Below are 16839 nucleotides of genomic sequence, written 5' to 3' on the forward strand. Positions count from 1 at the left end.
ATGTTCGTTATATGTAAAATATTTTCTTCCACATCATGTTCTTACATATGCATTCGTTTTTTCGTGTTCTTCTGTCTTATATTATATTTGTTTTGTATCTATTGATGTAAAGCGAAAATAGAAAATGTTTTTATTTTATTAACAATCCAGTTGATAAAGGTGAAATCCACAACAGAGGAAGTGGATGTAGCTCGCACATTTGTGTTGTTTATTTATTTTGGGTGAGTGGGATTTTAAGTTTAACACCTAATTAATATCTAGTATCAAAGCAACAAACTGAGTTACATCACAATATAAGATGGGAGGCACAGATAATTCAGCACATAGTATCAAGATAAAATGAAAATCAATAATTATTTGTACGATATCTCGTATGGTTTTAGCTCGACGATAGACTCTTGGATACTCAGCTTATGGGCCTCATTCCACACCACAGCATATAATAACATTAAAGAAAACTATGTTGCATCAAAAACTATGTTGCATGTTATTATGGGTAAGGGTATGTATACTATATATATACATATATATATATATATATCTGGTTAATGGTCTGCCTGTGGATATTGTTGGCGTTGAAGACATCAAACTTGAAGATGTCTGACTGACGAATGTGATTGATAAAATTTGGTTTGTGCTCAAAAAGAGGATAATTGATACTATTGAATGCAACGTCAAATTTTTGTTGCTGAGCTTGGAGGATGACTAATGGTTCTATGGTGGTTAAACAACTTCTTAATTAAACGTTGTACGATACTTATTATTTCATACAACTATTATTTTGTTTTTTTTTCGTGGTTAAAGTATTGTTTTAGTAATATAATGGTAAATATATAAGAGCTGTGGCCTGTGGAAACGAAAAAAAGCCTTATAATTATATATCATAGCATGCATGCCTAAATATACTGGAGTTGGTCGTTCGCATGAAGAATAATATAAAATAATGGTTCGAGTCATTAAATTTTATTACAAGTACACTTCAGGAGACCCCTCCATCTTGCAGCTTAATTATAATATATCAAATATCACACTGACTCCGGAAGTCTACAGTAATTGACGTGAAATAGTAATAATATTAAATAATATTATTATACATGACAGGGTGCAACACATACTCTAGTCAAATTAGGGTTTTGAAGACAAAGGATAAGAGTGATGTTGAGGATCAGGCCCTCCGGGAGAAAACCTATCCACTTTGTTTCGGACGGAAAGCTCTCGACCAATACGCGTTAGTTCAGAAACATTGTAACCTAACCGTCGCAAAAGATCGTTGCTCTCACCATCTTTACTCTTTGAATTATCCAAAAGTATCCTCCCTTCTATTCCAATTACCAACAGAAATATGAGTACAACAAATAACAATAACGCTTTAGAAGCCATATTGAGGGATCTTCAACCAACTGAATTTTAGAAAGATTAGTAGTTGGGGAAGTAGACTAGCTTGACTGTGAAGAGATGATTAAAGAAGAGGCTTAAGTGAATCTATTTATAGATATATAAAAAGTTAAGGATAAAGAAATATAATAGTACTATCTGTAGTGGCCACTGAATTAGTAAAGATACCTACGAATTATATGCATAATATATCTAGTTCCACTAATTAGTTTTAATCAGCCTTTTAACCTTGGGGTTTTCGTTGAAACCATACTCAAGATTAGTTCGAACGATATATAGTGGCCAACTGGCCATGTCAATAGTTTACCAAGTAGTGGATGGAGTTAGTTGCATGGATATATTATGTCTGATATTGATATGATTAGGTCGGAATACGTAAGTACCTTATTTTATTCGTCACTATTAATAGAATCACGTAAGTACCTTATTTTATCCGGAATACATGTCAATATTGTTCATTATATCTTATCTTCTAATTTTATCTATATATAGAACCACTTAAGTTTCCTTAATTAAGTCGTATCTTCCAGAGCCGAGTTCACACTCTTAAATACTGTTCATCTTTGAGTTAATATCTATACAAGAAATGTCTTCTCTGTGAATTGGTAGCAAGAACTATAAACGTTAATTAAATAGAAAGAATACTCATATGTATTAAAAGTTGGTAAGGCTATCCAGCAAGAGAAAAGTGATGCAAATGGTGTTTCTAACCCTACATGTACGTATATTTATTAACGGATCGAATGGTTGCAGGTTTGCAGTGGCTGAAGTGGACAAAGTTGAGGGATTGAACCGCTTTTTATTCACCATTTATCAATTATGGTCCGTAGCAGTAGCTGATCCATAAAAAGCTAAAAAAAAATCGTCATATACCATTTACGAACTGTTTTATAAACAAATAAAATTGGTATGCAGCTGTTAGTTGTCTTTCTTAAAAAATAAAACGATTACATGGCTGATTGATTTGTTTATTTTGACCATTGTAACCATTCAAACTCTAATTTTTTTTTTTTTTTATATATAAAATTTACAAAATGCTTCAAGTATTTGTAATAAATAGAATCTTTTGTACAGTTGTAATATATGTCTAAATATGTGAGGAATTAAGCATGAGAAACTAAGGGGGGAGAAGGTTTGTGATATCTCAGGGCAGTTTCTCAATACATGGCAAAATTCTTTTGAAGTATATATATGAGCTTGTTGAAAGAATTCAAATCAACCTCAAGAGGGACACGTTAACTATATCCCCTCTCTATTCTAAAAAATTTTGGACGTTTGATAAAGTCAGCTTAAACTTTAACATGGGCTATCACCGTGAAGTTTCTTTGTGTAGTCTTCAATTTATAGTGCATGTCTAACTAAGCCAAACTCATAAAATAATCCGTCTAGTTTCATCAGGTCAAAAAGTATACTTCGAAGATGAGCTCATAGAGGCATGAATACATGACTCTGTTAAAGTACGTGTAACATACATATACCAACATACGAGAGAGATGCTTCTCAAGATTTTACCAACATACGAGAGAGATGCTTCTCAAGATTTTATTTTTCCAGATGAAGACCTCTAACAATCATTATTGTTATTATCTAGAGACCTGAAATTGAATACCAAGAAGTAATAGTTCAACTGGTAATTAATATCTCCGGCAAAAGAATAGTGGTCGTTGGCTCGTTGGTTCGAGTGACTCTTATAAGACCATATAATTAATTAATTAGCTTGGGACGAGACCATATAATTTGTTTTGGTTTCGAGTCTGAAAGAATGTATGGATTCGGTTCAAAACTTCTTAGTTATTCAAAAAATAATAATAAGAGAAACTTGAATAACTAAGTGCACTTTTGTCCATTATGGGTTAGAACTATCTAAATGTAACCAAACTAGCACGACGTATGCTTACCAAATAAAAAGCCTCAAATAAATTCTGTATGAACTTCTTCTCTTCGAAAAGATAACAATTTGGGTTTTGGGGTTGTCCGGAGTCGGTGATGCATGGAAGTTATTGACTATTCTTTGAAGGATTCTTCCTCATTTTGCATAGGAGAGTGTTTTGTAGAGAGATGGAATATATGAAAGGGGTAAAAGTGGGAGTAGGAGAGGTGGGATGGGGTGGGCCGGTCTGGAAAGGTTGATAAGCTACAAAAGATTGGAGCAACTTTGAACGAACCAGGGATTCTTGAATTTATGAAGATGGCTTCTCTTTGTTTTTAACTGAAGTAGGCATAATTCTTCAGTAGTTCGTATCATTTGTTCATATTATACTTTTCTTATGGAGTTTCTGAACTAAAGTTCAAATTCCAGTTAGATAAGACAATATTTTCTATATATTCCGTTGTTAGGTTAGTTTAGCTAAAAAAGCATTAAGTAGTCTATACGTGTTGATTTATATTCAGTTAAAAACCGGTGGTAAACCTCGAGAATTATCTATGCTATTAAAGCAGAAGTACTCCATAGACTCAAAATGGACCATGACTTGGTTTTGGTAGGTTTTTCATTTGGAGAATCACAAAATTTAATCTAATTAAATTATAGTTTCGTTTTTAACAAATGACCATTATATCCTCAATCGATCACTTAAAAAATTATGGGTCGGGACGCGGATCCTAAAATATCCGACAACAGAAGGAAAAAAACCCGCGGATTTGTTTGTACTCCAGATTAATCTTTTTCGGATCCAGTATATTATTTCATTCAAGATTAGTTATTTAAGATCCCAAACAGAGTTATTCGTTATAGGCAAACACTCTGATTTCATTTTTTTAAGGTATTTAAATGAAAACCATAAATTTTAATTACCAAAAATTCGGATATTTCCTTAATTACCGAGATTCGATCTTAACAAATAATCTTTAAAAAGGAATATTTTGTGATTCTAAGAACCATAATAGTATCCTAAATAAAGCATAAATCAGGATAATCTTTCCATATCTTTGTTCCCAAAATTATCTCGATCTTCAATGCTAATTAAACAAATCAAACAACATTCAATATTTTAAGAATATAGAAACTAGAATATCTTAATTACATCTTCGATTTAGATTATATGGAAACTGGAAATTATATAATTAATAGCAAATGGAAACCAATATTGCATATTCTTAATCATTGGTATATTACTCGCATATTCCATATATTGCTAATCACTCACCTACAACCCTAGGATCTCCTTATAAGTCTATAAATACTGCTCATTCACTAGAGCTCATAACACCAAAAAACCGAAACACACAAGCAGAAAATTTTAATTATAATCATTTTTGTTTTTTTTTTACTTTTCTAATACGTTCGCTCAAACTATATTTTGATTGTAAGGATTATTTATTTCATTAATTAAGTTATTGATTTATGCTATACTCTCCTATATCAAAACTACATTCTTATATACTATGAGTTATTTTATTCAACAACAATCAATTTTTTGTTTTTTTCCAGCAACAATCAGTTTACATTTATGAAAGTTAGAGTTTTATACAACTTATGCAATGAAAATTGGTTATTAACCATTGCATCCCTAGCTTGATCAAAATTATTGAGCTATTACGGCTGATTTTGTTGTGTATTACTGGCCACCTATCAAGCAAATGCATTTTACTACAAAATTACTATCCAATATTGCGGTGTATCTGTTTCCGTGAAAAGGTACATTCTACAAACTACTTACTCTATTAGGATTTCTAGTTTACTGTATAACTCCAAATATATAAATAAACACTATATAAACAAAGAAAATAAATCAAAATAAAAAACTACATTACAAAAATACAAATTACAAAAAAAAGTAACTAACAAAATATATAATCACATGCTGTAGCGCGGGGTATCACCTAGTTTAACAAGTATAATGCATTATGCCATATAAGATAAAATTAAATTAGTCAAACACTTGTATACAAATTAATGCCATATCGAGTTGGTAAGCATTACGAAGCAGCAAAGGTTTGTGTCATGTGTGCTTTCCCTTGACCTATTGTGTTAATCCGTCGTTTCAGTCAAGTTAAAGGAGATGACCTAATACAAACTAAAATACAAAAAGAACAGAAATAATAAAATCGAACTGCACATTCGATCAGAAACTCAAACCATATCTTAAAATTATTTAAATGGATTCACTTTGTAATATCAGAACTAAAAATTGAAATTAACAGAGAAAATATTATTAAAACCAAATTTCTTGAATGAAAAAAAAGATACGTCCTATTAAAGCATGAATATATATAACCCCAAATCGAAACATATATTACCATTCGTATTAGGTCAGGGTTTAATTTGGATACCAATTCATATCATCTGTCAAAAATCCAACAAATCGAAAAATTTAAGAATTTTAATTTTGAGGTTCTGAAATATAAGTAAATGCCCTTAACTCTATAAGTAGACCATTGATCATTAAATTTTTTTTTATTTTGGTCGTAAAGACCATTGATTATTTATGCATGTGCCCAAATAAGTCCTAATTAAGTATTCTGAACCATTTTACTTTATTAAGAGTATTTCATCAATTAGGCAATTTTTGTATCATTTAAGTTTACATAAACCCTCCTTAAAACAAAATTTTTTTTCCTTTTTAATATATACTGACATATTCAAATTCAGATGACAACGCAACGGTGATCCTTCTACATGTTTTAGTCATCATGTATTGATCTTGTAGAAACTGGTGTTTCTCATAATGAATTTGTTTTAGGAGAGAAACAAATTCAGTAACAATCTCTTAAAGAACTTAGATCAAAGTATACAAGAAAAGGAGAAATGAAATCTCTTGAAAAACAAGTTAGGTTTTTGCTCAAGAACAAAGAGGAATTAGTGTTTTTGTATGTTGGGGGTGCCAATTCCCGCACCAACAGATCTTATGATTCTTATCCGACTCTCGTTAGAATATTACGACAAGACATACACTTCTATGTTCAATTATATAGGATTTCCTTTATTGACTTAATTTTAATTGATCTCTTGTTGGGACGGTTAAAAAGACGAGGAAAAAATAAGATAAGTTCCGAAATTCCCTAGTCACGAAGGAGTTCTACATTGAGCGAAATGGTACGCAAATTTTCTTACATAAAAATATATTTAGAGACACATCGTTGTCTAATGCATGCGTGCATGTGTACTTTATGAGATAATTATGTGTTAACATCCACTTTCGACTGATTGCGAATTTTGTCGTGACATATATGATACATATATGCAAATATAGTAGTGGGATTATTCGAATAGGTTGATTTTTGTATTCCATTATATATATTATATGAGTACGTACTTCTCACCAAAAATTATTTAGAATATATGGTCTAACCATTAGTTTACTTTCTTTGATGATCAAAGCCTCGCTTTAAAAGTATCTTCGGAATTATTTAATTAGAACATCATAGAAACGGGTTAGAAGTGTAGCAATTGATAATACTTTGGAAAATTCGATTTATAACTTAAACACACGTTAAGCTCAGAATTCAGTGTCGAATAAAATCATAATTCCACACGTTCAGTGGAAATCAATCTTAATTGATCAGCTTAGCCGTACTTATTCACTTGATACTATTCCTTCGCCATAAGATATTTTTAACCATGTTTATTTTCCTATTTGAATTGTGGATAATTTCAACGAAGTACTAATATAACCCCTAGAGTGGAGTTGTCGTGGTCACGGTACTAAATTAACAAAAAAGAAAAAGAAAAACAAAAAACAAAACAAAACAAAGAAGACGAAGATAAATGCCAATTCCTCATAATTTTGGTACGCACAAAAGAAACCCCATTAATTAAGGAAAAACAGGCACATTATCTATTTCGCATGATTATGAATTTATGACCATACTTCAAGATTATGACCTCAACGTTAACAAGATAGTAACCTTGAGTTACGCCAAATAACCCTCACCGAAAGTTTGAATTAAACCTCACCGAAAAGTTAAAAAGTTACACGTCTTTTTAGTGATGTCTTGGGTCCGGTCCACCAGGGCTGAGCCGCTTTGAGTCAAGGGTATTGCCTAGGATCGTTTTGTCGCCTTTTGATCTCACCTTCAGCTCTTCTGATCTTCTGAGAAGTTCCCTCATAATCTTTCTTATGTTCCCTGAATCCGAAGGCCTCTCTTCCGCAACCAGTGGCCGGCATTGGTGCCCCGAGAACTCGAGTAGAAGCAAGATAAGACAAACCCATAACTTAAGACTTGCCATATTCAGTTAATTGTTATTAATCTTGCTTTACTAAATTCCTCTTCAAGCTAGTATGTGAAGGTTCAAATCAAATGTGATACCTTAGATGCTTCTAACTCCAGGTTTATATAGTTGAGCGATTGAATGATTAATGACCTGTCTAACTAATCTCATTGTGTATTTTAAAGAACTTAAGTACATTTATGAAAAAAGTAAAGTTTGTTTTTTTAAGTTTGAGTTGCCATGGTCATGTATGCACTAAGTTGGAATCTAGTCAGATCAGTTTGGCTTGTCATATATTGCCTGCAAGTCGATCCCCAAGATGTCATTTCCCTTTTCCCCCCTACGATCTTGAAAGGTCGTCGCCCTTTAGATACGAAAGGCCCCCTACCATTTTTTATATAAAAGTAATCCATTTCCGTTCTTCTACATATTAGAAAGAATGCAATATGTTTTCAGTTTAAACCGAGAAGTTATAGAATATGTCTAACAGATTATTTATAGTTTTCTTAATTCAAGTACATAGATTACATACAGGGTAAAATGTCTCTTGATAGTCTTCTCCAGGTCTTTGATAAACCTTTTTTGCCCTAATCTCGTTTTATACCTTTCAGTTCTTCTATTCGATAGACGCTTGATGAAGAATGAGCATTTTGAGCCCACAAGATTCTATAGACGGAACTTGAGGAACTAGCTTATCTCCACCGTGAATCTTTGATATGTCAGTTATGTATTGGAAACTGAACAAATTAAAGAGACTTTTTCGACGATATATATGAAAAAGAGAAGAGAGTCTTACAAATTCCATTTTTCAGGGAAAGCTATTGCAGAAACGAGTCATATTTTCAAGACTAGAAGAAAAGTTTTTGTAACAACTGTATAGATTTAGAGCGGATTTAGTTATTTTATAACACATGTTGGGAGATTTTTCTCTTGGTCGTCGGTTATTTTGTGGTTTCTTCCAAAAGTGAAGTATTTTAAACCATCCTTAGAATTATGTTACTCTAGCTGACTGACAGTTTCCGAAGAAAGTAAAACTGATTCGAAGCAATCACATAATTTATGTATCATATATACTTCTTATTCCCACAGATAGAGAATTATTCAGGTGACTTTTGTGTTAACACGTCCCAACAAAATGTTCATATCGAACAAAACAACTGATATATTTTAAAGATTGTTTGTAAGTTCATGTTTTAGGCTAGCTAATCTTTGGAAACAGTGTGGAATTAAAGCTTGCTTATTATCCTTACTTCATAATAACACGTCTACTCTTTATAACCTTTATTTCTAATATGAAAACAAGTAAATAAACCAGAAAATAAATCAACCTTTGTATTCTGATTATGAGGTGTATTTGGTCATAAACCAAAATTTTACCAAGCACAGACTCATTGTTACTTGCTAACATTTTTACAAAAACGTTTAGAAGGGAAGATGTTAGCAAGTAACAATGAGTCTGTGCTTGGTAAAATTTTGAAGGGAAGAATATATGAGGTTTACTGTAACGCCCCAACCCTATTTTCATTACCAATTTAAACCTTTGTCCGTATTAACTTAAGGGCTAGTGTATTTTTCGTTTGTTCACATTAACAATATGTGCATTCGGTTAAGCAAATATGCCATAAATAAGCATAAACGTGCATTCAAATTTAAGATGAGGTTATAGTATAACGAAAGTCATGCCAATAAGCTATTACATTGTTTTAAAATACTAGACTAGAAATAAAACTACCCAAAGCCACCATGCATATTCTCCCTTCCTTTGCCTTCTTCACGCGAGCTGGTCAACCATTTAGGCTTAGATCCTCGGACATTTCTTTTCCTGCATTCAAAAAGGAGGTGTAAGCAAACAAATTTGCTTAGTGGAGTGGTCATCCCATCTCACTAGGCTCAGTTCAATAATCTCAAACCAACATAGGGTTTATTCCAATCAAGTTATGCAAGTCAAATAAACACATAAGACAGTTTTCTAAAAATCGGTTAGATCAATCATCTATTATTGCAATAACACAATTTACCATGACAAGCAAGCAAACAAGATTAAATACACCGCGAGTCAGAGAATCAACTATAGAACTCGGCCATAGTCACGCACTCACTGTTGGTTTACGATCCTTAGTGCTAATTCTCGGCAATCTCTCATCTTACTCGATAATCCCTCGACCTGATCTTGTGATACTACACAAAATATTGACCACCGTTACCATCCGATGATACATCGTTAATACTATCGATGGACAAGGATTCAGATTGCTACTTATTGATCTCTCTCTCGACTACGACTCTCGGATTCTCAACCACGGCTCTTGGAAAACTAGATCTAATGCTATATGGATCTCTCACTCTCTCTAGCGGCGGCTCAAGGTTCTTTAGTGTGGTACTCTCGCAAGAGCCTTAGGATTTTCTATATATATATATATTGTCGTCTAAACCACCTTGGACTTCCAAAATGATAAGCCTTATCCCTCATGGATCGTCTTTTCCGCGAGTTTCCATTTCTCTCGAGTTTCCATATCCGTGAGTCGGTCATATCTTATCACGCGTATATGTGAAAGAAAGGCTTCGTGATCTTTGGATTACTCATCTTCAAATGATTTGAGACTCCCTTGAACAACCTATCAAAAAATTTCGTTAGGGTTATATATCCGTTAAACCACATTGTTGTGAAATTTTAAATTAGAACACTTTGGACGACGACCAAGTGAGCAACCATGACTTTTATCGAGTAATTTACCAAAAGGACAAACGCAACTCTGAAAGATAAGTATTTAAGACAGAGTCAACTTTTCGTTGAGCTCTAAAATTATTTTAAAGCTCTAAAATTATTTTAAAGCTCTAAAATTATCAGTAGACAAAGGCAAAGTGGAGAAGTAGATATGGTAAGCTAATTAATTGTGGAAAAGTGGAAATAATATAGAGAAATACTCTAATATATTACCCGAATAGTTTTAAGGTTAATATTTATATTGAAAACAAATGTACGTACAGTGAAGTGATATCTAGAAAAGTTTGTGTATTATTTGTTATTAATTATTTTTTACAACTATCTTCCAACGTAAAGACTGTTATCACAAATGTTACGCTTTCACAATGTCAAACGGTTTTGTAACTAGTGTCACACATGTCCAACTACAACTGCTCATAACCTTAGTTTATGTGAACCAATACTAAACCCTTATAGTTATATATAAACTTGATATCTTTCATGAATGTTATTATAAAAAGCAACGAATGAGTAAAGATGTTTCCGTCATCTCTCCTAACTTTTATCTTAACTTTTTTATCCGGTCATCTCACACTCACGAACACAATTCTTATCGAACTACCGTTCTATCTAGTGGAACATGCCCATATGCCAGATCATTGAAAAGAAAAAGGAAGTTGTTCATAGTAGTTCATTTTTAATTATTCCTTTTTTGTTAATGATGTTGTTCACAGTTAATATTGTATTTAAGTGGTGCATAATTTTTTTTAATCAATGTAGTGGTGCATAAATTTTGTTTACTATTGGATTATTATAAATAATGGATATGAGTATAATGGCTTTTATTAAATAAATTAAATCTTCACTTTCATGGAAGTTCTGTTGAAAATTTAGATTTTATCTTTGGAATATTAAGAAAACAATATTGTAAAATGAAATGTCAAAATGAGAGGCAACCGAATAGAAGAATCTCAACCAGAGAATAAAGTAATTTTTTTTTTTTGTAAACATTTAATCGTATTATATTAAATGATAAGGCCTACTTATATACTTGAATTTAATAAATAAATGTAAATTTTTCTTCGTAGTAATTAAACTCAAGCGGTAGCTTACACATTTTCTATTTTTATTTAAGTAACTTTTGTTTTAATTACGAATTTCAATCTTCCAAGTTCTATTTTACAATACAATTTAACTATTTATTTCATGATGATAAACCTAATTTCATAACATTATGCACTTCATCTTCATAGATAAGAACTTTAAAATTTCTATCAAATCTATATCTTAGTTAATATTAAAATATTTAAAAATAACAAAAATAATAATTAAAAAATAAAATTTCACATGTAAATTATATGTAAATATGTTTTATAAAAATAATTTTCTTATGTTTCGATATATCTAATTGATAAACCTAAGACGTATCATGATTATATTAATAACAAAATTTGAAATCAAATTGTATAGTAATAAATATAAACTTTCGGCATTTTATCCAAAAAGATGTTGGGACTTATCTATTAATGATCGACGGATTACCATATTAAGCACTATACTTATAATTTTATTATCATTGACTCTACTCCACTCTTATGAAGGGGCCCTTTAGGATTTGATGTCGACTACTTAATTATCATTATATATGACATAATCAACCATTATACCGGGAGAAAAATTCAATCATTATAGTACTACGTTGTTTAATAAAAGAACAATATTTTTATAAAATTTTGGTACTGTGAAAAGAAAAAGTGAGTCCACAGTTGCCAATATAAAATGGTACTAATATTAATGATTTTTTAAATAAACATGTTGCAATTTAGTATGAAATATGAAAAGGAAAAACAAAATAGTTTTATCGATTAATCAAAACAAAATAAAGATGTATGGGTTGCAAAGCGACCCAGCTTTTCTTTTGTAAAATATATAACATTGTAAATCAACTTTTCCCTCATAAACTTATATGTATGGCCACCATAAAAAGTGAATATGAAAAGAAGAAAAAGTACAAGTTACGACAGTTGACGTACTCAAAACAAAATACGAAAGCTTTATAGATTACAAAGTGGCCCAACTTTGTCTTTGTAAAATATATATCTATACTATTAAAGCAGAAGTACTCTCTAGAGTAAAAATGGAACATGACTTGGTTTTGGTAGGTTTTTCATTAAAAATGATTAGAGAATCACAAAATTTAATCTAATTAACCTATAGTTTGGATTTCATTAAATGACGAAAATACCCTCGGTCGATTACTTAAAAAATTGCCAGGTCGGGACGCGGATCCTTATATATCCGACTACAGAAGGAAAAAAATCCGCGGATCTGTTTGTACTCCAGAATAATATTTTTCGGATCCAGTATATTATTTCATTCAAGATTAGTTATTTAAGATCCCAAACAGAGTTATTCGTTACAGGCAAACACTCTGATTTCATTTTCCTTTAAGGTATTTAAATGAAAACCATAAATTTTAATTACCAAAAATTCGGATATTTCCTTAATTACCGAGATTGATCTTAACAGATAATCTTTTAAAAGGAATATTTAGTGATTCAGTTAAAATATTTAAAAACGAATATTCAAGTTACCAAATCTGACTAAATTGTTTGATTTCCGATATTATAATATTTCCTTAACAAAATTTTAGTAATTAATTGTGAGTAGTATAGATAGAAAGAATTAAAAACGCAGAAATTATATATATGTAAAGTTGTAAACTAATTTACAGAAAAGGTGTATATCCCACATCGACTAAATATTATGGAATATGGTTCATAATCACTATAAATATGTGACTAAAATGTTTTGAGTACAAATGAGCAGGAAGCTTGATTTATCAGGTATCCAAATTTAACAGTTTAATTTGGTTCTATATTTGAAAATATTTAAAATTTTAAAAAGTAAACATATTATAATATATTTACGTTTTTAAAAAAGTTTAAGATATTATAAATATTTAAATTTTTTATACAATGTTTAAATTATTATAAATATTTGAACTCCTTCGAAAGTTTAAAATATTATAATATATTTAAAGTCTATAAAATATTTAAGTAATATTAATATTTTAATTCTTAAAAATTTAAAATATAAAATTTTTTTGAGTTAAATCCGTTAAAACATGTATTTTATCAAACTATAAATTAAGCTATGGAAGCAGGGTGTGTCTATCCTCTTACAAAACTACTATCCGATATTGCGGAGTGTCTATTCTCTTACAAAACTACGTACTATCTACTATTGTGGTGTGTCTGTTTCCGTGAAAAACTACATTTTACAAACTACTTACTCTATTAGGATTTCCAATTTACTGTATAACCCCAAATATACAAATAAATACTATATAAACAAAGAAAATAAATTAAAATAAAAAAACTATATTACAAAAATACAAATTACAAAAAAATAACTAACAAAATATATAATCCCGTGCTGTAGCATGGGTATCACCTAGTTGTATTGTAAGTCAAATTTCCGCACAAAATTCATCTGGGCGCACGATAAAAAAAAAAAAACCATTGAACTATGGCAAATCTAAGTATAATAATCCAAGTAGATAACAAAATACAACTCACAGTTCTTTGTCACTAGTTAAGTGAAACTTACGTATAATTTCACCAATATATAAAAAATTAACCATGAGGCGGAGAGACCCTTTGTGTTACTTCTTAGTATTTGATAACAAAATGCATTACTTGCTTCATGGTACCATATTGTCCATACTCCAGAGTATCCCTTAACTTCAGTTCGTAAGGGTTGTTCAGACGTTCTAGGTATGTGACTGTTGTGTGTGCTTGTTGTCTTGCCTTCGCACAGATTATCCAAAATCGCAAGAATATTTTCTTCATTATGCTTCTTTAAATTCTATATTATGCGTTTTTCATTTCAGCGTTGAAATTATAATGAGTAAACATAAATAGATGTTTGGATTGGAAGTTGGGGTGTCTTGTCATAGGCTACAAGGATTCACCAAACTTTCTAACGTACGGTTTAAAACTGTTTCATTAAAGCAAAGGTCATCCGTCAAGAGAGTACTAGAGACCTTCATTGTTACTAGGGGAATCGTCAACATTTCTATACTCATACTCCAAAGATTGTTAATGGTCTAAGAATTCCAACTTTTTAATTCAACATGTACGTATATGTTAGGTCTGGTATCTATCCATTTCTTAGTTTCAATATAAGATTTATAACATCTTACTTAGAGATGATAGATCTTTTAACCTATTTATCTTGAATCAAATTTTACTTTTGGATCGGTTGTAAATTAATTTGTTGGGTTTACTTGGACTACGATACCATGTTAGAATTACACAAGTTTTCAATTCAAACCTATGAAAGTAGAGTGGTTCATAGGACCCATAACATGTATATTATTATGTCTGGTTCATTTTTACTTTTAATTATGGGATGCCAATAAGAAACTGGACCGTACCTAGTAAAGTTGGGGTTTTTAAACCAATAAAACCGGAAAATTATATAATTTCAAAGTCGGTGTCTTAACCGATTGATTCATGAAATATTCTTGGAAAGAGGCTAGATGCAGACATGTTTTAGGTTTGGATTTAGACGGTGAAAATAAAACTACTCGCAAAAATATAATTGAGTCGTTATGATCCTCATTCCTCGTACTGAAGATATTACATGGGCCTCAAAATCAGTAAACCAATATAGGTGCCACCAACTACAAACAAGCCTAGTAATCGAAAACTTAAAATAGTCTCTATCATTCCAAGCCCGACTAATATCAACCAAACCAAGTATTTTTTTTTCCAGATTTTGGGCTTTTCTGGTGAACCTTCTCTACTTTAGGCTTTCATAATACTTTTCGTAAAGAAAGGTGATTATCACGTATACATGATTGAAGAGAACACAACAAAACTTTTTCCGTGTCAAGTCGAGAGCGATACTATTTTAGGAGTTCATTTGTTTGTTCATTCACTTAAATTGAAATTCAAATTGAAATTGTATACATCATATATTTTGTAAAATATATTATTACTTATAATTTATTTATGTTTACGAAGAGAAAGAGTTTTGTCATCTAATAAGAAGAGATTTTTCATATAATATAGACTTATAATTGACAACAAAACTTAAACTGTAGGACTTTGAACATCAAAACTTATTCAGATATTGCAAAAAGAAAAAGAATGTGGTGGTATTCGTGAGATCGTCCATTGATTTGTAATTTTGTGAGATCGTTGTATCAAAAATCAAATTATGTTCAAGGTTTTGTATTGTTATGACCAAAAAAAAAGTGGGGTAAACTGATAAATACGTAGTATCCATGCGTCATAAATGCTCACATATATATATATATATATCTTCACCATCTAATCTAATGGAACTCACGATCGGGACTTGTCGACTCCAGAACAACTCCCTTTTAAGCTCTCTCTTATTTTTAGACTAGGTGCTTCCCCACGCAACGCGTGGGTTATGGTGTAGTTGACACTTTTTTATTTTTTTTTGGTCTTTTTTGTTTTCTCTTTTGTATTATTTTGTTTTAATTAGGCATATATGGGCTTTGCCGTCACTTTTATTAATACACTATATGTTTATATCATTTCGTTCAGATGTGTATAATTGTGGCGTTTACTTTTTATGAATTATGAAGATGTTGTTTCTTGCTTTTGAGGATCCAATCTTATCATTGACTTATATTGTTTCCAATACATTTATTGTATTATAGATTTTCTAATTAACTGCTTATGTACACCCTTCATACGTTGATGTTGCAATAATAAGTTATTTTTTTTTAATATCTTCCGTGTAAGTGATTATGTTTGTATGCCCATGTTTTGGTCTAATATCAATAAGATCGTTTCTGTTTTCTTTAGTTGGCTTTGAAACCTATATTGAGTTAAGCAAATAATGGGTCGAATTATGGTGTTAATAAGTAATATAAATTCTTATGTATATATATTGTATATATGTGACTATAAATTTAGCTAACTAAAAAATTATGTAATATTTAAATACAATCTTGAACATATATATATATATATATTTATTTGTGGTAGTAATGTATGAAATTATTGGATAGAAGTTATTTTTGAATTAAATGACCTTTAATGTCTTTAAAGTGAGTTAAATATTAATAATTTTTTATATGTGTCTTGACTTTTTTAAAAAGGAATACCAAGTGTTTCCTTCCAAATTTGAAGTGATATAGTATTTTAGTTTTCTTATATGATTTTATGAACTTCAATGTAAAAGTTTTTCAAAGTAATAAGTACACTCACTGATTGAATTATAAAATTTGGAGAAATGTTTATTTCGTTTAATCATCTGCTCTTTTAAATAAATTAAATAAGTATGTTGTTATTCCTACAAATAGGACAACATATATTATAGTTTAACCATGGAGTTAAGTAATGGAAATGGAACTTGTGATTGCAAGACAAAATGCTTATATGTTACACATTGATCGTTTAAAAATGAATAGGAACATCTAATTCTCAAATAAAGTTGATTGTTTTGTTAAAACCAACATATGTGAATTTAAATTTAACTATGCAAATTTAAAAAATAAATATGAATAGACTAGAAAGGCAAGAAATATAAAAGAAATAATTTT

The 16839-nt window shown here is 30.5% G+C and overlaps 2 protein-coding genes across 2 annotated transcripts; both read right to left on the bottom strand.

Moving 5' to 3' along the window:
- Positions 1–1125: 1125 nt before the first annotated feature.
- On the bottom strand, positions 1126–1430 carry LOC147943582 (CLAVATA3/ESR (CLE)-related protein 7). The gene has a single exon (XM_087513347.1). The coding sequence runs from the start codon at positions 1378–1380 to the stop codon at positions 1126–1128; it is 255 nt and encodes an 84-aa protein (XP_087369473.1). The 5' UTR covers positions 1381–1430.
- A 5658-nt stretch (positions 1431–7088) lies between these two features.
- On the bottom strand, positions 7089–7625 carry LOC109132995 (CLAVATA3/ESR (CLE)-related protein 4). The gene has a single exon (XM_019245517.2). The coding sequence runs from the start codon at positions 7562–7564 to the stop codon at positions 7319–7321; it is 246 nt and encodes an 81-aa protein (XP_019101062.1). The 5' UTR covers positions 7565–7625; the 3' UTR covers positions 7089–7318.
- Positions 7626–16839: the final 9214 nt, after the last annotated feature.

Source organism: Camelina sativa, chromosome 5 (assembly GCF_030686135.1).
Source record: "Camelina sativa cultivar CO46 ecotype springtype chromosome 5, ASM3068613v1".
NCBI classification, from domain to species: Eukaryota; Viridiplantae; Streptophyta; class Magnoliopsida; order Brassicales; family Brassicaceae; genus Camelina; species Camelina sativa.